General features: G+C 40.6%; 1 protein-coding gene and 1 long non-coding RNA gene across 7 annotated transcripts in view; one reads left to right on the top strand and one right to left on the bottom strand.

Moving 5' to 3' along the window:
* CTNND2 (catenin delta 2) overlaps positions 1-22,604 on the bottom strand; it is a 655,439-nt gene that overhangs the window by 276,371 nt on the left and 356,464 nt on the right. For all 6 annotated transcript variants that reach the window (XM_062610812.1, XM_062610810.1, XM_062610813.1 and 3 more), the window contains one exon: positions 10,352-10,524. In XM_062610812.1, the coding sequence (XP_062466796.1) occupies positions 10,352-10,524 (173 nt within the window). The remainder of the gene's footprint in view (positions 1-10,351; positions 10,525-22,604) is intronic.
* Positions 16-10,425, top strand: LOC134159668 (uncharacterized). The gene is made up of 3 exons (XR_009963241.1): positions 16-339; positions 4,309-4,486; positions 10,224-10,425. It is a non-coding gene; the product is annotated as an uncharacterized LOC134159668 (long non-coding RNA).

Below are 22,604 nucleotides of genomic sequence, written 5' to 3'. Positions count from 1 at the left end.
GCGTCAGGAGGGGACGGGCGGCAGCGGGCCTGGCTCCACCGGCCCTCCCTGCCCGGGGCGGGGCAAGGGGCTCGCTCACCGGAGGAGTCCCCAGCCGAGGCGCAGCCCCCTCTTTGAACTAAAAACTGGGCCAGCACCCGGCGCTCTCGGCACTGAGGGAGTCGTTACTCTGCTAAAGCGTTTCCAGCCTCTGAGATAAAAACGGCCGCCAGCTCGGGCGGAGCGGTGTGAAAACTCTTCGTCGCGGCTGATCGGCACCTGGTTGTCGGGCACACGGCTCGGGGGGACTCGTGCTTTGAAACGCACCCGCACACCTATCTATCCCTACACCAGGCGTGGGTGAGCCTGAGCTTAAACACATAAATAAACAAATGCCCCCCAACTTTTATTCTGCATACATTGGTAGAGAGCGGCTGGAGCCACGGAAAGGGCTTAGATGCGGTGATTTTCCTCACAGAAAGCCATCGGTGTCCGTGGGAGGAGAGGCACCGCGCCGAACCCACACGGACACAGTCGGCGCCCTCGGGTGTCGCCGCTGCCGGCGGCGCGACAGTGCGCGACCGCTTCCCCCCCAGCCCCCCTCACCCGGTGGCAGCACCGCGATGCTCGCCTCGGCCCGGTACCCCCCTGGAAAAGCGGGGGAACCGCGTTGATTTGCGCGGCCCAAAGGGAAGCACGGGAAGAGCATCCAGGGCTGGGCTGTACCAGGCACTTCCCGGGCCGCATCCAGCGGGGAATCTGCCCCGCGATGGCGGGAGCCCTCTGCTCCGCCGGCCTCGGGACCGGCAGCGGGGGACAGGGCTTCGCAAAGTTCACCGTACGCCCAATAACGGGGAGGGGGTTGGGGAGTGGAGAGCGAAAATCCTTGGCAGATGCTGTCCATTAGACATTTCAGCTGCGTTCCTGAGCCGCTTCTGGAGCAGCGAAGGACGGGGCTCACCCTTACACACAGGAGGCTCTCCCTTTTTTTATCGGGGATCTTGGGCTCAAGGGATCTTCTGTGAGTCTGGAAACATTAAAATCCTCTAATAACTGCGCCCTGCAGTGAGGGGGAGCTCAGCGCTGTGTCAGAAGATGCACTCTCGTTTCAGATACTATTTTTTTTTTTTCCTGGCTATGCAGGGGATTTACTTGAAACCTCTGAAAGCACTCCCAGATCCTGGGAGCAGACAGTGCAGCTTGGGTCAGTCTGACCAGTGCTTCACCCAAACACACACACCCCTCCGGGCTACTGATTTCCTTAGTGAGAAAATCCTTCAAAATCTGAATAATGAATTTTTCAATTCAAAATGATTCAGTTCAAAGAGGTGTGCTACAACAACAGCAGCGTTGTTTCACATTTAAATAGCAACGGCTTTTCTAGTAGCATCCTATAGGAAAAAAAAACAACAAAACAAGTAAACAGTAAACAAAAGCACCATGTTCTGAGTATGGAACTTATTTTTACTAGGATACCAAGTAAGGGATTTGGTCAGGAACTGAGGCCAAGATAAATGGCCAATCAGAACAAAGAGTAAATTAGGTTCAAAAGGCCAGAAATATGTTCTTCCTCTGTGTGACTACTGGAAATTTTTCTGTCCTTTTCTTTTTTGTACTTTTGGAGCCCAACCCCTCATCCTAAATACTTTGCATCTGAGTAAAGAAAACATGTTTTTCTAGACCTGGAGAAAAAAGCATGGCTTCGGAGATGGAGCTTCTCCTGGTGCTTTGCTCCCAGTTGTTAGTAGCATGGCAGAGCCCAGCACTTGCAGCATAGACATGTCTCAAGGGAGCATGGCCAGATCCAAACCTCATTGGCTTTGGGACGTTGTTTGCCCCTAAAGAGCAACAGCCTTTTAGATAAATGTAAGCTGTTTCCTCCAGCTGCTCTGTACGGTAAGTCCTGGGTGGGCAAGTGGCCTGCATGCTGTTGAGCTGGACTGTTTTGATTGCAGTCATGAGTTACAAACACCACAGCATCAAGTAAGAGCTTTAAAATTGTCATAAATGGCCAACAAGCTCGAGATTCTCACTTGAAAGACTTCTTACAAAAAAACAGGATGGCAAACTCTGGGAAACATCAATTTTAAAAGCTACTTTCATGCTGAGCTACTTACCATCTCTGCTTTAAACTGGAAAGAAGGGCTAATCTGCAACTGACTGTCCAGTAATGTATTTGACAGGAGCAGAGTTTTCATTTTCCAGGTTTAAACTGTATGGTAACAATTTTCACAAAACAAAATCAGGCTGGCAAGATTGAAGACAACATGGACAGAGGAATTTTTGCAAGTGATGAAAGGTTGTTTGAACCAGTTATATTATCAATTGGTATCTATTAATACATTTTACTTTTTGGACTGTTAAGTGGCATAACAATTTTGTATTTTGTAGTATTCAACACTGTTCCAAAATAACAGTCTTCTGAAATGTTATCAGTGTCTTCTGCAACACATTGCTAATGTACTGGTAACTTAGTTTGTCACTGATGATAACAATTTTGGGCAAGAGCTGTCATCATGCAGACAAAATTTCTAATCTGCTTCTACACTGCTTGATGTGTCAAGGATACAGAGTAATTAATTTCAGGTAAACCAATATTATCCCATGTTCCTAATAAATCTATAAAGCTGCAGGCTCTCTGCAAGGACCAATTTAAAAAATAAGCCCTTTTCACGATTGTCTTTTACAGGGAAGAAGGTCTAGTGGTGGGACACGAGTATTAAATGCTTAATTAAAACCACAGTTTATAGCACTTCCTAAAAAGCAAAGCATTTGCTCTGTGTGAAGGAGAGAACTTTTGGATGAACAGATTGCAGTGAAAACATTAGCGCACAGTATTTTCTAGGATGTGACTAATCTCAGACCTGTCTTAAATTTACTGCGAGGTTCTTCTGTTTTTTTTAAAGGGCCAAGTGTACAGATGCATTCTTCACTCATGTTTTCAGAGGCAAAATGTGGTTCAGTTTCTCCCTGTCACTTAAGACAACCATGCAGACATGCTGCTGTTCATCCTGCAATGTGACATTATACTTCATGTGGAAGAATGAAATACAATGGTATTTTTCCTTTATTTTTCCATTATTGTTGTTAACCTGATAATGAAACTGTGTTTAAACTAATAAACTGAGGTCAGATATGCTTTCTAGTTGTTCTATCCTCCCACATCAACCTATTTCATAGATGTGAAAAAAGATCAAGGACTTTCTTACTACAGCCTGTAAGTACCTATTTCCAAGACTCAGAGATATAATTTTTCTGATATCCAAAAGAGAAGCAGCTTGATTTGCTTATTTGGAGCTAATAGATGGATTCTGATATATTCTTTCAACAGCAGAAATCTGTGAAAAAAGCCATAAGAACTTCAAAACACCTGTGCAAATACCTTCTTTCCCATTTAATCTGATGAGAAAGATCATCCTCTGCAGATACAGACAAAATGAGATTTACAGAACATTACTGAGGGTGTCCAGTCAGGTTATAGTAGACTAGAGAACAGTCTAACAGCTGTTTGCCTACTTTAATTCATGCATTTATTGCACAAAATTTCAGGATAGTTTTTTTTTTTACAATTCCACTTAAAAAAAAATAAATGGAATGACCGTAAACGAGATTTCTGTTTTATGACATGGAATTGAGAGGGGCGAAGAAACTGTGCTGAATTATTTATTCTGATGTAAATTTTGCATGGGTAAGGATTTATAAAATCCTAGATGGCTTGACGGCTTCAGCCAAACTTTGGAGTCAGCTGCTAATTACTGACACATCGGCATGTTGATTCTTGGAGATTGCTCCCAGAGGGAAAATGGTGTGTACAACCAGCAAAACCTGAGTTACGGAAGTCTTGGTCAACAACAAGATGACCATTATGAATATGTTAGTGCAGCAGATCTATTTGCTACATCATCTAGAATCCCTTCAGACTCTTCCTTCTTAGGCACGCACAACCTGGTAGGTTTTGTGCATCTATGCTTCAGAATTCAATGAAGGTGTTAAGGAAAAGAGCTTCTGTTAATGCAACCCTGAGTCTTAGCAACAGAAGTAAGAACAGAAATGGCTTCAGAGTAATTTCTTGGGAATGAGATAATGATATAATTTCCAGTAAAATGCTGGAGAGTTTGAATCATGATACTGGTTACCCTAAAGAAATGACAATTTGTGTTCAATGTCCTGTATACTTCTCTGGCAGAAGAAACTGGAAAGTTGTCTTACATTTGAATAAGTCTGTATGTCCATCTTATGTGTGGATGAACTTGTATTCACAAGCATTTTTAGTTTAGCATTAAATGCCAGCACCAGCTTGCAGCTTGTTTTGCTTTTTCGAACTTTCAGGTATCATTTGGTCCTTAAAATCCCAAACAAGGTCATTTCTGTTCAATATGAACATAGTCATATGGAGTATATTGTGGCCAATGAGAAGACCCATTCTCTTGATTTGAGAGATTTTCCAATGGATGCTCAAGTTGTGTGGAAGACAACCCTCCAGGCTGCTTTGGCTTCTTGAATATTGGTGGGTCTTGTTGAATTTGGGAGCAAACTTGGTCATCCTTAATAGGGTTTTTGAGAGTCACAGGTGCTCATTGAAGGGTCCAGCCCTGTTGCACAATCTCAGTCATGCTCTGTGCTGTTTTCAGTGACTGCAAGACTTGCCAGTCTATTGAGGGCTTATTTTCTTCTGTCAGCCCCAAGAATATTCCATATGGCTTCACTGAAAGTATCACTCTGTTCTTGTCCAATGCCTGTATCAACACTCTTCTACAAAGGGCAGATGAGGGTATGAAAATGCTTAACATTCTCTAGTCCTGGGGATACAGACTTCAGTCCATGGTAGCACCTTTTTTCTGCAGGACTGCTTTGCTGTCATTTATAAGTTCCTGACTTAACTAGGAAGATGTTCAAATACACTTATATGAAAATAGATGCCAGACTACACCTCTGGGTCCCTCCGATGTGGCCTATTCCATCTGTTTTTCCTGATTTTATCACAAAGGTCATGGCTATACTGTCTTTGCAAAATACACCCCAACACTATGAGGAAAATTCGTCAGCCTACCTGATCCTAATCTCATATGTATAGATGAAGGTAGGTAATACCTTCGTAGTCTTAGAGCCACAGAGTCATGTGAGATCCTTTCAGAGTGTCAAGAGACGGTCAGTGTCTGGTTTTAAAGCTGCAATGAAAGCTGCAATCGTTAATTACCTATTGTAGTATCAAACCAGCATTATGCTGATCAGTTCTTCACTACCATAAGCCATACTAGTGAATTGTTCTCTGTGTCGTAATAAGAGTAATTTGTGTTAAGATTTCATCTGCTTCCTTTCGTGACAGAAAAATTCTCATGTTCATATTTGGAATCCAGTTTCAAACACATCATAATCTGCCACATCCTACCAGAAGCAAAGTCCTCATTTTAGATTTTGTCTGGGTAGATTATCAAGAAGCCTATCACCCTGTGGCACAGATGGCTGATGGCAGGAAGAGCCAAGAGTCTAACTGAAAAAGGCCAGAATAGAGTTTCTGCTTGACAACTGAACATGTACTTCCACTCATTTGGTAATATTCTAAATAGAGCTAGTAAGGTGTGGCAGTCTGGTGAATGACAAACTTATGACTTGTTTGTAGGAAAAAGGAGACAAGTTAGAAAATTAACCATTACACGATTTTTGAAGGCTTTTCTTTTTTTTTTTTTAATTATTATTACCTTTGCTTTCTATCTACTTTTGATTTTTAAGGATTTTCAAATTCTGTGCCAGCTCGATCAGTCCAGGAGCTTCAGGAATAGGATAATATGCAGGAAGGATCTACCTCTGTTGCTGCCCCAGCCTCTGAGAAGACTGCAGCATCACCACAGGCTAAAAAAGTTATCATCCAGAAATGTAAACTAGTTTCACTTCCTTTCCCCTTCCCTTGCAAATACATGGTAAAGCATGTGGAAAAACACTATCTGGAGGGCATGCTATGCTTTATATTCCTACAATATCTATAACATAAGCTGACCATTCTCCAGATGACAGTAGACTCAATCCATCAGTTGCTCACAAATGGCATTATTCAAATAGAAAATTCACATTTGAGCAATTCATCTGCAAAATCTGCTACATTTTGTAGTACTACTGATTATTCACAAATAACCTTCATCGACTGATACAGGATGCATCAGGATTTAGACACTAAGTTTGAAGAGCTGGTTTAAGTGAGAAACAGAGTAATTCCCTGCCAGAGAAGCAGTTGTTGCTAAAAAAATCCTATTCCAGTAGCATTTAGAAGATAAAAGTTCAGTGTTCTAAAGTACTCAAAGCAGTAGAAAAACTCTGTGATCTATAATGAAGTCCTCCAAATTGACAAAAATGTTAGATTGCACTTTGCAGCACTATGCAGGAAGTCCCAAGACTAATTAGTTTCTCTTTCCTATCCAATTGCATTTTCAGAAATTGTTCTTGCTGTCACAGCTGGCCTTGGGACTATTTACATTTTTTTCCCATGCATTTGGGCTATCATTCATGTTCAGAGATAGCTATATTCCTTGTACACAAATACCAAAGGAAATCATCACAATCTGAGCAGTTTTGACTCCTGAGGCTTATTTTAATTATAATAGGGATAGCAAAACAATTCCAAGTATTGACACTTTTTCTCCTTAGTTGTGGAGCATGGTCATATTCAGAACTTTTTAATTTTAATTTTTGACTTTTTACTCTTCTTTTTTACCTCTTTTGAAACCACCTTTTTATCTATTAATTCATAGTTTAGATGGCAGTTAATTGATATTTCCAAGATATATTTTAATTGTCCCAGGTTGTCAAGTACCCTTTGCAGGATGATGGTATGAAAAATTATGCTAAGTTACTTTCCTGCAGTAACATCTACCATACAATCTGGAGGAACAGAGGAAGAAAACCTATTTCCTGCCCACTCATACCAAGAAAACTTACTAGTTACTTTTCTGAAGGTAACCATTTTTCTGCAAAGTAGATGGTTCATGAGAGTTTTTCAGCTGTAAGCAATGGCTGTTCACTGTGATTTCAATGAAAGAAATCTAGATAATTAATTTTCCCCTTCATAAATTCATCCTATTCTATCAGTAGGATAAAGTTACATTAAGAATATCCTTACTTCTAACTGCCAGACAATCTCACACCTGAGATTCCTTCCTTCTTGCCTTTCAAAAAAAAAAAACCCACCAAAAAATGCTTTTTCCTTCCCCTCTAATTTCTCCTTTGTTTCTGTTGCTCTGTTCCCATAACTGTTCCTTTTCCATTATCTTACTTTTTCTAGCCTCCTTGAAGAATGAATCATACTCTTTCAGGCTAACCCCTAAGGTATGATACTTCTCACAAAACACAACTCATGATGACATCTGCCTAGGCTAGAACTGGATATTAGAGTCTCCTTTTTCTTTCTAGCTGGAATCCTGTTCTCCTGCTGGCTCCAATCATAGAATCATAGAATAGTCAGGGTTGGAAAGGACCTTAAGATCATCTCATTCCAACCCCCCTGCCGTGGGCAGGGACACCTTACGCTAAATCATATCACCCAAGGCCTCGTCCACCCTGGTCTTGAACACTGCCAGGGATGGAGCATTCACAACCTCCCTGGGCAACCCATTCCAGTGCCTCACCACCCTCACAGGAAAGAATTTCCTTCTTATATCCAACCTAAACTTCCCCTGTTTAAGTTTTAACCCGTTACCCCTTGTCCTGTCACTACAGTCCCTAATGAAGAGTCCCTCCCCAGCATCCCTATAGGCCCCCTTCAGATACTGGAAGGCTGCTATGAGGTCTCCATGCAGCCTTCTCTTCTCCAGGCTTAACAGCCTCAACTTCCTCAGCCTGTCTTCATACGGGAGGTGCTCCAGTCCCCTGATCATCCTCATGGCCCTTCTCTGGACTTGTTCCAACAGTTCCATGTCCTTTTTATGTTGAGGACACCAGACCTGCACACAATACTCCAGGTGAGGTCTGGCGAGAGCAGAGTAGAGGGGCAGGATCACCTCCTGCGACCTGCTGGTCACGCTCCTTTTGATGCGGCCCAGGATACAGTTGGCTTTCTGGGCTGCGAGCGCACACTGAAGCCGGCTCATGTTCATTTTCTCATCAACCAACACCCCCAAGTCCTTCTCTGCAGGGCTGCTCTGACTCTCTTCTCTGCCCAACCTGTAGCTGTGCCTGGGATTGCTCTGACCCAGGTGTAGGACCTTGCTCTTGGCATGGTTAAACTTCATGAGGTTGGCATCAGCCCACCTCACAAGCGTGTCAAGGTCCCTCTGGATGGCATTCCTTCCCTCCAGCGTATCAACCGAACCACACAGCTTGGTGTCATCGGCAAACTTGCTGAGGGCGCACTCAATCCCACTGTCCATGTCAGCGACAAAGATGTTGAACAAGACCGGTCCCAACACTGATCCCTGAGGGACACCACTCGTTACTGGTCTCCAGCCGGACACTGAGCCATTGACCACAACTCTTTGTGTGTGGCCATCCAGCCAGTTCTTTATCCACCGAGTGGTCCATCCATCAAATTGATGTCTCTCCAATTTAGAGACAAGGATTTTGTGTGGGACAGTGTCGAACGCTTTACACAAGTCCAGGTAGATGACATCAACTGCTCTACCCCTGTCCATCAGTTCTGTGCAGGCTCACCTTAAACCCTTTATTATACAATGACAGAATGGTCTGAGTTGGAAGGGACCTTTAAGATCATCTGGTTCCAACCCTTCTGCAATTGACAGGGATACTTTCCACTAGACCAGGTTGCTCAAAAGCCTGTCCAACCTGGCCTTGGAGACTGCCAGGGAAGGGGCAGCCACAGCTCCTCTGGGCAACCTGTGCCAGTGTCTCACCAACCTCAGAGAGTGAAGAACTCCTTCTTTGTATCTAATCTAAATCTACCCTCTTTTAAAAGTTTAAAGCCATTCCCGTTGTCCTATCACTACATGCCCTTCTGAAAAGTCCCTCTCCAGATTTCTTGTAGACCCCCTTTAGGTAATGGAAGGCTGCTACAAGGTCTCCCTGGACCCTTCTCTTCAGGCTGAACAAGCTCAACTCTCTCAGCCTGTCTTCACAGGAGAGGTGCTTCAGCCCTCTGATCATGGAGTCATGGAATCAACCAGGCTGGAAAAGACCTTCAAGATCATCAGGTCCACTTGTCCCTCATCTTCATGGTCTTCCTCTGGACTCACTCCAACACATCCATGACCCTCTTTTTTTGGGGCCCCCATAGCTGACCGCAGTACTACAGGTGGGGTCTCATGAGAGTGGAATACAGGGGCAGAATCACCTCCTTCGACCTGTTGGTCATGCTCCTTTAGATGCAGCCCAGCATATGGTTGGCTTTATAAAAGGAAAAAAAAGTACCTACCCAATTTGAAATTAAATTTAACTGTGCTTTATTTCATTTTTCAATCTTAAGAGGATAGGGAGCTTTTCTGAGCAAATTGAGAGAATAGAATATTGTATATCTCTTGGTATCCTGCAAACTGTGAAATGACTATATAATACTTGAATTCTCTTAGCAATTTAAGGTTTCAAAATTCAGATGCTACTCACTTCTACAGAATCATGAATTATAAAGTGTCCCTGTGTCACACTGAGCAGTGTCTGCTTTGCTGGGGCGGTTACATCTAAATAGAGAAAATAACCTGACTTGAAAATAAGTCAGACTTTGCATATGTAGGTACACTTCCACAAATTTTTGTCTAAACTGAAATTTAACTTCCCAGCGAGAAACTTTGATGTAACAGTGAAAAGCACAGAAGAATGAGAGGGTTGTGTGTCAGATCCAGGAAACCAGATTTATAAAGTTTTCATGAGTACCTGAAACAATCTTTCAGGATGTTTGAAGCATACAGGCGGCTGTCTGATAAGTTGCTTGTCTTAAAATATGAGAGGAAAAAAGGCAAAAAATGATTCTCAGACTTGGGATTATGCCATGGCACCAGGTGATGCATGGTATCCCAAGCAGGTTTCTCATCTCATCTCAGCCTGGCTTTGTTTTTGTTTGCTGGCACTTACTGCTTTCAGTAATATCCTCATACTGATGCAGGGAGGTCCTAGACCTTAATTAGGGCTCCTAATCAGCAGTCACAGAAATTTTCAAACTTAAGTGCCTAAACATGCTATCACCAACATGTATATGCAGGCAAGGAACTGCCATGTAAATCTCCTTTTCAATCATGATTATTTTATTACTATGCAAGTCAACCCATTTTAGAGTTATGAAAATCAAGGTGATATTCATTCTGCTGCAGATGCACGGAACAAGACAGAAAGTAAAGGCAGACATTCATATTCTGGTGGGCACCAACGAGCTCTGCTTCCTTGAAGATATCTTACACAGTTTGAGGTTCAAGAGACCCAGGCTGCTTAGGACACATACCTGGCTGTAGCTCTGGATGGCACCTCTGGCCTGACTGCCACGGGCCGGGAGCTGGGCAGCCGCTGTTTCACCCAGGGCGAGGGTCTGGTTGCTGTGGTAGCTGGCTGAGTACTGGAAGGACCCTTCAGGTTTCGAATTGAGCTGGAGCGCACTCTGGGAGAGGAGGCTGGGCCCTGTGGGGACAGGATTTGAGAGCAGTCAGAAAGTCTCAGTGAAAGAGCATACCTGCATTCTCTGTCAAGTGAGCCTCAAAATTACCAGATGTATGTGGCTTCAGCTTTTCACATTTTGGCTTTTTGGTAATAAAAATGACATACATCAAATTGTTTATCACTCAGTCATCATTATTATTGTGTTCAAGCTACAGATCACATTCCTTTGCAAAAAAAACCCATAGTTTTGACTGGTGAAGAAATTTTAAGCCTGAACAAACCCAACCATACTATTTGATACAGTCTTGATTTGCAGCTCAGAATAGTCAATGAGGTATTTTTTTTGCCCTAAGGATAAGCTTTGTTTATTTCACTTAATTCTATCCAGTTGTTCTGCATCGGAAATGCTAACTTGTCCCTCCCTGGGCTCTCAGCACGTTAGATCTATTCATTACTGCCATTCTGTTCTGTACACACAGTGATGTAACACTTTGGTGCCTATAGGGATGGATGGCACCCTTTAAAATATTAATAGCTCCTCTCATTGTGTGGGACTCACCCTGATGTGAGTGAATCTTTGATGACTGTTTTGTCAGCTTATCTTCCCCATCACAGCACTGTGTGCCAGAAGAACCAAGTGCAGTGAGCTTAAACTGGGGCTGCCAGACTGAACAGCATGTCAGGAGCACTAACAGTGACACCTTCCACAGTTAGTTGTACCGTGAAACTAAAGCATGTTCTAATGTACACTGGGTTCATTTTCCAGTGATTAAGCTTATGATATGCCCACAGTAATTCCCCAATTTTTGCTCCAAGAGCATGTATCAGACAAGGAAAGGTTCTTCCTGCACCACACTGTTGCATGATTTAGACCTCTAACAAACACTTTTAATCGTGAACTCGTTCTGTCTCCATACATGAAGAGCCACAATAAAGAATGCCTACCTAATCCTTCCCTAGCCTTTACTTCTAATTTTCAATAAACTAGCTTACTCTTCCATGGTGTCCAGAACTAGTAAGTGAAAAAGAAGAGGAGACAAAAGAAATGCCTTGGCCATTTCATGAGTTGCAAAGAACTCTACCTTCAACCCAACAGCTATCCTCTATAACATATTCAGTGGCTCTACAGGAACGACAGGTTCATCTTCTGGTTAGCACTAACAAGCTCATGAGAGCATAGAAGGTGACACAAACCTTAAGGAATGTGAAATGATTATGCTGATTTTGCTCCTACAGAACATGTGAAAAGTTCAGTTTTAAAAAACACCCACAATGGCACAATTCCAATGAATTTTACCAGAAATAACTCCCAGTACATTTCTGATACAAAGGCCAAATTTTATGACCTTAAAGTCTTTGCTATGAGGATGTACAGCTGGTCCAAAAAGATCCCACTTAGAAAATGTGCAAACAACATGCCCCCAGAAATTAATATGGAGAGCATTTCTATCCCTAGCCTGTTTCTCAGAAATGGCAGAATCATTATAACTGATAATTTCCAAAACCCAACCTGAACCGTTCCTATTACAAACAAATCATAGTAGGCTATGTAAAGTGGTAGTGTTCTTTCTAAATGTAGACTGGGGTTATGACACTGTTTTACATAGCAACACAATTTATGCTGCAAAGTCAATTGCATTCATCAGAATTTCCTGAATACAGGACAAATTCAGAAAGTTCTGCTCCTTGTATTTCCCTCACAAGTACAGAAGGAGACAGGGCTCCATGTATGCTGTGAGGGTATTAAAAATGTATCACATGCACAGTAGAGTTGAATTTAATCCTGCATGGGTGCTTATAAATCCAAGATTCCATTCCCTGACTCTGCAAATAAGACTGACTAAGCATTTTCCGTTTAACCGGTTTTGTTGCAAATTTTGCCTTTAATGAAAGAAATATTTTCACAGTTTTTTTTTTTATTTTTTTAAGAGCATAAAGAAAAAACTTGCTTAGTTTATAAATGCATTTGCAGGCTTTATTTTAATATTTTGGATTTTGAATTTTTACTGAGTATTTGACTGTGATCAAGGGAGGGTTAAATTCAGAAAATTCACAAGAGAGTAACTGTCCCAGGAAGGGCAAAAGTAGCATCAAGAAAGCAATTTTTGTGCATGGAAGTGTTTGTACTCATTCTGAAATTATGCTGTGACATTTCTAAAGCTTAAATAATGATTAAACTATCACATGCTATGAAGTCAATATGTTTAAATTTTCAACTGCATCTGGCCTTCAAGTGTTCGTTTCATATTACTATTGGCTCACTAGGGATTTGCATAGCCAGCTAGTATCACAGACATGGGTTCCCTGCACCACTGAGCCCAGACACTTCCATGCACTTTCAGAAACTTACCCAAAGCGTTGAAAAATATTTTCAGTAAAAAGTTTGGAGCACATGGTTTAGGTTCACTAGCTACTGTATAGTGGTTTTCATTTTGCACCTTTACAAGCAGTAATGAGCAATTAAAACATACATACATTTCAATAAGTACTAAGTCATTTGAGACAGTGAGATAGATATTTAATTTTAAAGAAGTCTGCATCTGTCAAGCAAATGTGGAATAGAGTTGTGGATGCTCACCTGTAAATAACTAAGTCTAAACCAAGTGTACAAACTACAAGATACATTGAGATCAGTCAGCGTGATCGTGAAAACACACAAGTTCTTTTTCAGAATGCAGGGACTACAAGCAGTCCTGTCTTGTCTGATGGGGAAAAGATGGATAGCTTTTCTCATTAACGTTTTTGAGATTTCAATCTGAAGGAGTGACCAAAGCTTCTGAGGAGCTCGCAGCTCACCCAGAAGAGAAGTGGTTTGTTTTTGTACCTCTGTATGGTGACAGCTCTTGAAAACAAATTACTGTTTCTTCCTGGCAAAAATTTAAACTCTGTTGTGTTGGTATAAGAAGGTGTTCGTGAAACTATTTTTCATTTGTTTTCAGCAGTGTTAAGGCAGCTGGAGATATTCTACTTTAAGTTAGGCACTGGGCATCGCTAGAACAATTCAGTCTTATTTATTTCCGTAATTCAATATAACTAACTACAAATCTTTAATTTAAAATCAGCTTAAAAACAAACACTTCCAGCTTCGTAAGGTTTAGTTTAGCGGCTACTGAATTATGGATAGTACCAAAATTTCACTGATTCAGTCAGTGCCACTTTCCTCCTGTATAAAAACAAACAGCACAGATGTGAGTGTGAATTAAGTCAGAGCTTCCATACTGCAAGAGACACCGTTGTGAACTAACTTCAGAAGATGGAGCAAGGTATAGTAATTAACTCTTTGTCTCCAGTTTGGTGGTCACGTACTTCAGAAAATACCTTGCTCTTCCTCTTAACCTGGAGCAGAGCAGTATGCAAAGCTCCCCATCTTCCTCACCTTGGCTGCTGTAACCAGTAAGCTCAGTAAGGAGCTCAAAGGAGAGGGAGAGCTAGGGACACAGACAAAGTGCCCTTAAGCTGTGGAAAGCTGCTGGACCACACAGAAAACCAGGCAAAAACAGCACAGAAAAGGATGAAGGACATGCCTACATCATGAAGGCATCCCAGAATGCAACTTCAGAGGTGATGGAGAGCAGAGGACTTGTCTAGGACTCGGAAGTAGGAAACAGGAGGTTTCTTTGCAGTGTGGAGACCCAGGTGCTGGCAGGCATGGCAGACTTTCAGGAAAAGAGTCACCCATTCACACAGTGAAGGGAGGAGGCAGGCTTCTTGCAGAAGCTCTTTTAATTAGTTTGTATTACCTACCCCTCTTACTGGCAGTTATGTTGGCTATTATATGGCTACTGTTTTTCTCTTTCAAAAGCCCAATAGTTTAATAGATCTGAAGCACCTGAGAGTACCTGGCACACTTCAAGTAAAGCAGGTGAGAGGTGCAGATGCAGTGCAGGATTTGGCCCTACCCTGAGTCCTACCACTAAAGAGAGCAGCACTGAATCTCATGTTTGCTACCTTCCTGCCATACTGCATTCGACAAAATAAGCATAGTCTGGCATTATGCTGAACAGGCTGATTCATGGCATTTCGTATGTTGCATATGGCAATAAATGTATACTGGTGAGTTACAGCCTCTGTCACGAGCCATACCAGAAGCAGAGCTCCCATGGCATCTATCTGCTTCTGTCAAGGGGGGAATCATTGAAACTGGAGGCAAAGGTGGCAGAATGAGCTCCAGCACATGCAGCTGGGGCTATTTCTGTGAGCAATGGGGCACTGCTGGCAGGAATTTTTCATGGACCACTGTTTTTCTTTCTGGATAACAATACAATGTGCATGCTGCAGTAAGGTGCAGTGCTATTTAAAAACCAAACCAAGGAAGTGAGTAGTCTTAAATGATGAGATTATTATTAATTCAAGGACAACACAGTTACAGTTGATTACGGGAAACCAAAGTGACACAAAGAATCCAGGTTACTATTAGCATCCACAGCTGGCTCAAAAAGAGAGAAAAAAATGAATTTAATTGAAACATTTGTCCTCATGTTTTCAAGAGCAGTATTTTCTTTGGAAATAAAATCCTTTGCCTTTTGTTGTTTCTGCTCTCCTCAAACACCAGCTCCTCTTCCTTCTTCCATCATTCAGAGTAAAAAAAAATCCAAACCCAAATGACCCAAGCAAAAAAAAAAAAAAAGAAAAAAGAATTACAACCTAAAACTTTAATTGTGATTTAAAAAAAAACAACACAAATTATTCTTGAACAGCAAGTGTTTTCAGGCAAAAATAGTTTATACGGCGGTTTCGGAACAGCAGAATTCTTCTCAGTACCGGCATGTACTGTTCTAGTTCTATCAGTGCTTGATTAGGCAACAAAAACATTATACTTCTTATGCAAGAAGTGACAAGATATTACAGACCAGTAAGCAAAGAAAAAAGAAAAAAGAAGAACAGTGGTAATGCAACAGTAAGATTTCACCGGTATTTTACCAGATTTCTCTATTTAGATTGTGCCTTAGATTTCCTTTTTTCAAACTACATTTTGCAGCATACTTAAAAGAAGTTTACCATTGTGTGAAAAAGTGTATTTTGCTTTTAAAAAATACCCTGTTCCTCGGCATTAAAAAATATATTCCCTTCTGTAACTGACTTTATGCCTATATTTCATCAGACAATCAAACATACGCATGGAAGAATGGCCCAAAAAGTCCATGTTTGTATGCTTAGAAACTGTCAATGGCTAAGGCTACTATATTCAACTCCATTGGAATATGCTTGCTGATTTCAGTAGCAGTCAAATCAGTTTTTAAGATATTAAGTGTATTAAAATGATGTGTGCTGACAGAGAAAATGTACCAACAGAATGTATAGCAGAAAATCAATGTTCAGCAAAAAATGATGCAGGTAAAGGAGTGGCTATATTGTTAGAAACGTTTAGCAGGCCAACTGCATCAGCACCACTGCTCCAAATTTTAAAAGCATGTTTTTTTTTCGGCTAGTCCTCCATTGACAACAAGGGATTCTAAACTCCATTGCTAAACTCCAAGAGTGCAGCATGTAGGTTTTGTTTCCTCACTCGCTTGGAAGCAAATCCCAAGAGAAGCTGGATGCTCAGCTGCACACTATGATCCACAACTCCGGGCTGAGTGATGCCCAAATTAAGCAGAGAAAGGACTACATTTAAGAAAACAGAAGGAAGCAAGAAAGAAAGACCAGAGTGCGTCAGCACAGTGCTGAATTTCATTTCAATGAATTCCAGTTCTTGTTCCAGTCATTCATGCTGACTGAAGCTTCAGTGAGAGATTACAGAAATGGGTATCAGAACCAACAGCAGTTGAAAAGGCAGGGAACTTGTTTGGGAATCAGAGCTGGCAAGTCATCATATGTTTTCTTCCCTTCCTCAAGAGGGTAGGGCCTTGTCTAGCTCAAGCAGCAGAACTGTATCCCATAGTGATCATAAGCAAAAGAGTATTCCATGTAAGAAATTCAGTAGGAACCTGGGCTCTAAGCTCTGACAGCTTACCAGTGTCAGAAGTTAAGCAGTTTTCTATGTGCCGAGCGACTGTCAGGCACCCTTCTTATACTGATCAGAGATGGGGGACAAGAAGCACATCCTATTAAGTTTTGCTATTTGTAATACTACTAGATCATGAGTGAGGATTTAAAAACAAACACAGTATCTGAAGTCTGTTAAGATTTAAGTACCATCAGTATTTGTGATATTTTTACTTACAGGAAAGCCAGTTAAGGTAGTAGGAATCTGTGGATCAACTCCATTACAAACTCAGGGAACTTTATATTTTTTCTATCATATACTGTAGCACCATTGCTGGGTCACAAAGCTAAACAGAAGATGTATGTGGGACTCTTGTAAAGGAGGAACTCACAAAAAGAAATCAAAGAAATTGTTCCCTGCAGAGAGATCAATGACAGCCTATCCCTAGTGTCCACCAGTCAAACATCTGAAAAGCAACTCCCATTTACTAATCCTCAGACTACAGTATCTCAGGGAATACTTCACAAAGTGTAGCCTCACAGCATGGAACATTTCAAGATGATACTATAGCAATAGCATCGTCAATCTTCAAGACAAACAAAAAAAAGCTGACTTACGAAACAGGACTAATATATTACATTACAGAGCAGAACTTATCGTGGAACAAGTATTCAGTAATACACTATCTGCTAGTTGTTCAATTATAAAATAATTACCATATAATGAAAGTTACATACAGTACTATATTATTACAAGATAAGGGCATGATTACTTCAGTATTCTAAATCTATGCAATAATTACTTCTGAATTGGCTAAAATAACTACACTGCAAGCTACAGAAATGTACACCTGGTCAGTCCCCATGAGCTAATTGCATGCTCGTTACTTAGTTTTTCCTGTGAAGTTCACAACAAAAATACCATGCAAGTGAAAGGAGAAGGATTTTTTTCTCTCATTAAGATTTAAAGTCAGTTGGCTTACTGGGACACATTTCCTTTTTCAAGTAAGTAGTAAAGTGTAGCACTACTATTGCGTTATACATTTCCATTTGGTCAGTCATTTATTGGGATGCCATTTCTAATTGACAAAGGAAATAGACCAAAACATGCTCGAATGAACATTTAATTAGCTCCCATACCAATTATAAACAATACTTCACTCACCTTCGATCAACTGACAGAAGTAGTAATGATAAATTATAGAGTAAGTGTAAATAAAGTGGTTTTAATTAGTGTAATTAATCACTTCACACATCTTCAACCTGCTTTTGCTCATTTGGGTAACAACTGAAACACCAGCAAAACTCCTTTAATGTCCTTTAAACATTCATTTATACAGTTAATAGGTTGAGGTGCCTCACATCCCAGCAAGGGGAACCATCTCTTAACTGTTAGTATATGCCTAATTAAGAGTTTCAAATACCAAAAAGTCATCACTTATTGTTTCCTCTGCCTTTGAGGTCATTTAGTTTCAATGTGAAATATTCATTCCTACTCCACAACCTATTATTTTTGCTAGGTCATTTAAGTGTGCATACCCATAGTAAGTAGTTGCTAACTGGCCCTAAAGCTGGTTTTTATTTGTTGCCCACTTGTGCAAAGGAATGGATGATTAAAAAAGATGTAATAAAATAAAAGATCATGTCAGGCATCTGTAAAGTGGTCACACAATTTCTGAGCTTTAAACTGTATTTGGGATGCTGGGGAATCCTAGAACTAGACTGAAATAAGTAAGAACAACAAAACCAGGGATAGCTCTTGGTGTCCTTCCACAGTATTTGACAGTAAACAAGAGGGGATGATAAAGATGGACCTGTTCCTAGTGATAGCAAATTCTCTGGCCTCTTACCAGTATATTGTGTTTTCCAAGTCCTGCTCACAGAATTAAGATGCATATCCGACTTGGACCAGGAGTAACCTTTTCCTCCAAATTAGAAGGGTAAGGAAGATTTGTCTCTTTGGTTTAAGCTGCTTGCTTACGTTGCTGTATGGCTTAATTTTGTGGTCATCAGAAACATTCCTTCAAGAAACTCCCTCTTGATGAAATTACTTAGGATGACTTTGGAAAGTGAAGGACTTGACTGAGGGGAAAGAAAGCCCTGCAAGTGCCTCAGAGGGTGGCAAGGAACAGCCACCTTCCCACTTAAGTACAGAGGTCTCTCCTCTTGTCCTCAGTTTCCAGTCTCTGGGAAAGCGCAAAAAGTGCAGCTGGAAGCAGTGGAGACAGGGGACTATTGTGAGTGAAAACCCTGGGAACTAGATGAGAGATCTTTGTAGATATCATAAAAATAAGATTTCTTATTTACAGGAAGAAAAAGGAAATACTAAACCAAGGCAAAAACTAAGATCTGCAGATCTTAATTTTGGCAAAAATTGCTAATCTTGGCAGCTACAACTGGTCAAACAGATTCTCTAGGGAAAGAAGGAGTTTCAAGCCAACTGTTAGTCAAATAGGACAAGTGGGAATGGCTTAAACTGAAAGCACGTAGATTTAGATTAGATACAAAGAAGAAATTCTTCACTCTATGAGGGTGGTGAGGCACTGGCACAGGTCGCCCAGAGAAGTTGTGGCTGCCCCATCCCTGGCAGTGTTCAAGGCCAGGTTGGATGGGGCTTTGAGCAACCTGGTCTAGGGGAAAGTGTCTGTGCCTATGGCAGGGGGGTTGGAACTAGATGAGCTTTAAGGTCCCTTCCAACACAAACTTTTCTGTGATTCTGTGATATCAAACAGAATATAACAAGTAGCTATAATGTAACAATGGTAATAAGCATTGCCCCCATTCTCCCTTCAAATCAAGGACCAGCACTAGGAAAGTATTTCAAGATCTACCTTCTAGCATATATTAAATATATCACTACCTTCATTTAACAAGAAAAACATGCTAAGCCTACAATATAACAAAGGTATTCTATACCCTAGTAGTAAATAAAGCTCAGAAAAATGTGTGGGGTTAACGTGCATACGTAAAATGAAGAAATGCATGATAATAATTTATCTGCTAAATCACAAACAGCTCTCGTTAGGAAACAAACACATCTCTTTAGATGAGAGGCAGCAATTCTTAAATGAGTACACTGAAAACAAACTTGTTTTACAAAAAAAAGGAAGTAATTTATATGCAATACCATCCTCTACCATCATTAAGAGGGCTATGTTCTACCTACAAGCACAGAAAAGGGCTTTCATGTTGCTACAGAACCTATTCTTAAGTACTGGAAAATAGCATTTGGTGGAATGTATTCAGAAATGTAGAAAAATCTCATTTTCATTCAAGAATTCTCTAAATTATAAATACGCCCTGAGAGTAAATGGGTCTTTTTTGATTACTTAAAGTGTTTGTTTTTATTGATGGTCATATTGAAATCCCAGAATCAGGGGCAGTGGGGGTAGCACCAATGTCTAATTCAGAGAGGACAGGTTTCCAACCTACTGAGTAACACTAATGAAGTGCCTCCAAATAAGAGGGATCCCTGTGCAATTAAACTAGGACTACAGAATGGCAAACGCAATCTCTCAGTGTTTGGGAAAATCGTGCTGCAAAATTTCGGCACTCATAAAACATTGCCAGGTGGTTAAAATTCACCACCTGTGCACCTGTGAGGGACAGGAAGAAAACCAGAGAGAAATAAGTAGGTCTTCAGTAGCTGAGCTTAATAAGGAAATATTTATCATGAAACAATTTCTTTAGGGATAGATAACTTTTATGGCAAAAAAATTGCAGGCAGGATATTATAAAGATAATAGAATTTCCAGTGAGTTTACATAAGAGTCTTCTGGAAATTTGGAAATGTGTTGCAAATATGAAATACTAGAAGACTCATGGAACAAAATAACATAGCAAAGCCTAAGCAATCCTGACATAATAGGGTAGCTTCAGGGTTACTTACTCAGATAGTATATGTTTTGCTTTCTATACCATACCACACATAGCATTACTCCAGGTGTATGAAATGTAATACAGCCAGATCTTCTTTCATAAGCAACAGTTGGTAATGTTTGCCAGTAGGAAAAAACTGGGAGTTCCTTTACTAATGAAATTACTGAAGATGCTAGAGAACAGGACCTAAAGACATGCACTGAGCAAGAATAGGCTGATACATATTTATGCTCAGAGCACAGAAGTTGCCTTCCCTTTTTTTTTGTTTTCTTTTTTTTTTTTTTTTAACAGATAAAGCTATCCTAAATTTAGATTAAAGACTAGGATAACCTACTACTGCAATTTTTTAAATGACCCCAAGATTAAACAACTTGTTTTGAAGAAGATTAATCTTATTCTATGAAATTGCTTGCTAAACTCTACAGATATCGAAATCAGATAGTCTCTGAAAGAGATAATTTATCATTGGCCATTAGGATGATGTACTTTGTAGGAGCAATAGAGAGAAACAACAAAGGAACAAAATGGGCAGCAGGATCATAACTAAATTACATTTCTGCACTATGGAGGATACAAAGAGGAAAAAGGATATCCTCTGGCCTTTCATCCAGGGATATCTAAGGATGATTTGGAGCTCTTTTGGCAGTAAAATTTCTGTTGGCACTTGTTACACCTCCATGAGAAGCTCCTGCCAAAAAAAAGCCAAATCCCTCATCAGTGGCCTAAGGTAGATGCAAAGCGAATTATATGTAGAATATAAATCACTTATTTCCACAAATGGCATGCTTTGCTGATGGTGACAGTGTTACTTCTGTGAACTCTGCAGGTGGCACACAATACCTGGAGTGGCAGAATCACAGAACACTTCACTGTAGCAGAAGTTTGCTCCTTTGAAAGGACCAGACTATGGAACCACAAGAGAACAGCACCTGAACTGGGTTTCAGGATGGGATAAAGTACATTTCTGAATGTGACCACAAGAAGAAAGTGCATGCAGGAGGAGGCACTGTGCGCAACGACACAGAACAGACACCAAGCTCCAACTCAGAAGAAAATTCAGGAAACCCTGAATTTTGGCATAAATGTTATTTTTAAATTTGTGTTTTTATTATCAACTTCCCATTTTCCAGAGAATAATTATATTTAAAATGGAGTGTATGCTTTTCTACAGAAAAAAAAAAAAACACAAAGGAAATAAAGAACATATTTTACAATAATAAATCCTAATTTTTTTGAAGTATTTTATATCTTTGAACACCAACTGTGAATGTCAAGTGTTCCTAGTCACCCTCTGTGCCTAGCACATCCTAAAAACTGCTACCAATAGCATTAAACTAATATGTTCCCTTTTTATTTCTAGGAAGTAAAATCAGATGGCTATAGACATCACACAAACATGACTCACATGGAAGCTGAATGCATTATCAGAAATCAAAAAAACCAGAAAGATCTCTTCTGATAACCTAAATTAAATTCTTGAAAAATAGCAGCTGCAATTAAAAAAACACCTACTAGCTTCTGAAGGTAGTTTTATATGAAGCGTATAAAACTATTCAGAGATATATGGATCTAATACAGAAGGAATCAGGAGATCTATTATGTTATTATGTTGTTCTATGAACTTAACTACTAGCACAAAACAGGTTTCCTCTTCTCGTGCAAAGGGGAACTCCATTTTTTCCTGACCTTTGACAGGCTTACGTATTTTCTGTCCACAAAAGAAAATGTCTGTTTGGTCTCTGAGGCGAGCCAGTTCAGAATGTGTTTAGCACTGCCTCAGGAGTCAATTAAGAAGTAAGTCAAAAAGGCTGAAATTTTATGACAGTCTTTTTCATCTGCTAAAACCTCCCCTGCCATAAACCAGAAAGTACAACCTTTTGCTTTCTCTTTTCTGTGTCCATGAATGTGCACTACTCTCTACTCTCATGGTGAACTCAGAACATGTGTTTCTCCATTTATAAGGCCAGAATGGAAAAAAAAAAAATGGGGTCAACTCCTTATTCTGCATTATCAGAGAAGTCACAAAAATCCTACTTTATTGAGAGAGAGCTACGTAAACTGCATGTACAACAAAAGAAATCAACCCCAAACCAATACCTGCCAAAATTTTCAGTTCCATATACATCATTTTACACAGGCTAACAAGCCAATTACCTCTTTTTCAAGGCTGCATCTACACGCTGCTTATGCTTACAAGCTGGCATCAGCAGATCCCAGAACGATGCAGCTCTTGGCACTTCTGACTGTGCTCAGCGCGCGAGCGCTGGCTGGCATGCCACTAAGGCACAAGTAGGGTG

The sequence above is a fragment of the Pezoporus occidentalis genome, unplaced genomic scaffold, assembly GCF_034315485.1.
Source record: "Pezoporus occidentalis ecotype Australia unplaced genomic scaffold, CSIRO_AGI_Poc_V1 ctg15, whole genome shotgun sequence".
Classification (NCBI taxonomy): Eukaryota; Metazoa; Chordata; class Aves; order Psittaciformes; family Psittacidae; genus Pezoporus; species Pezoporus occidentalis.
The sequence above is the reverse complement of the archived record's forward strand: the minus strand, read 5'-3'. Positions and strand labels throughout refer to the sequence as shown.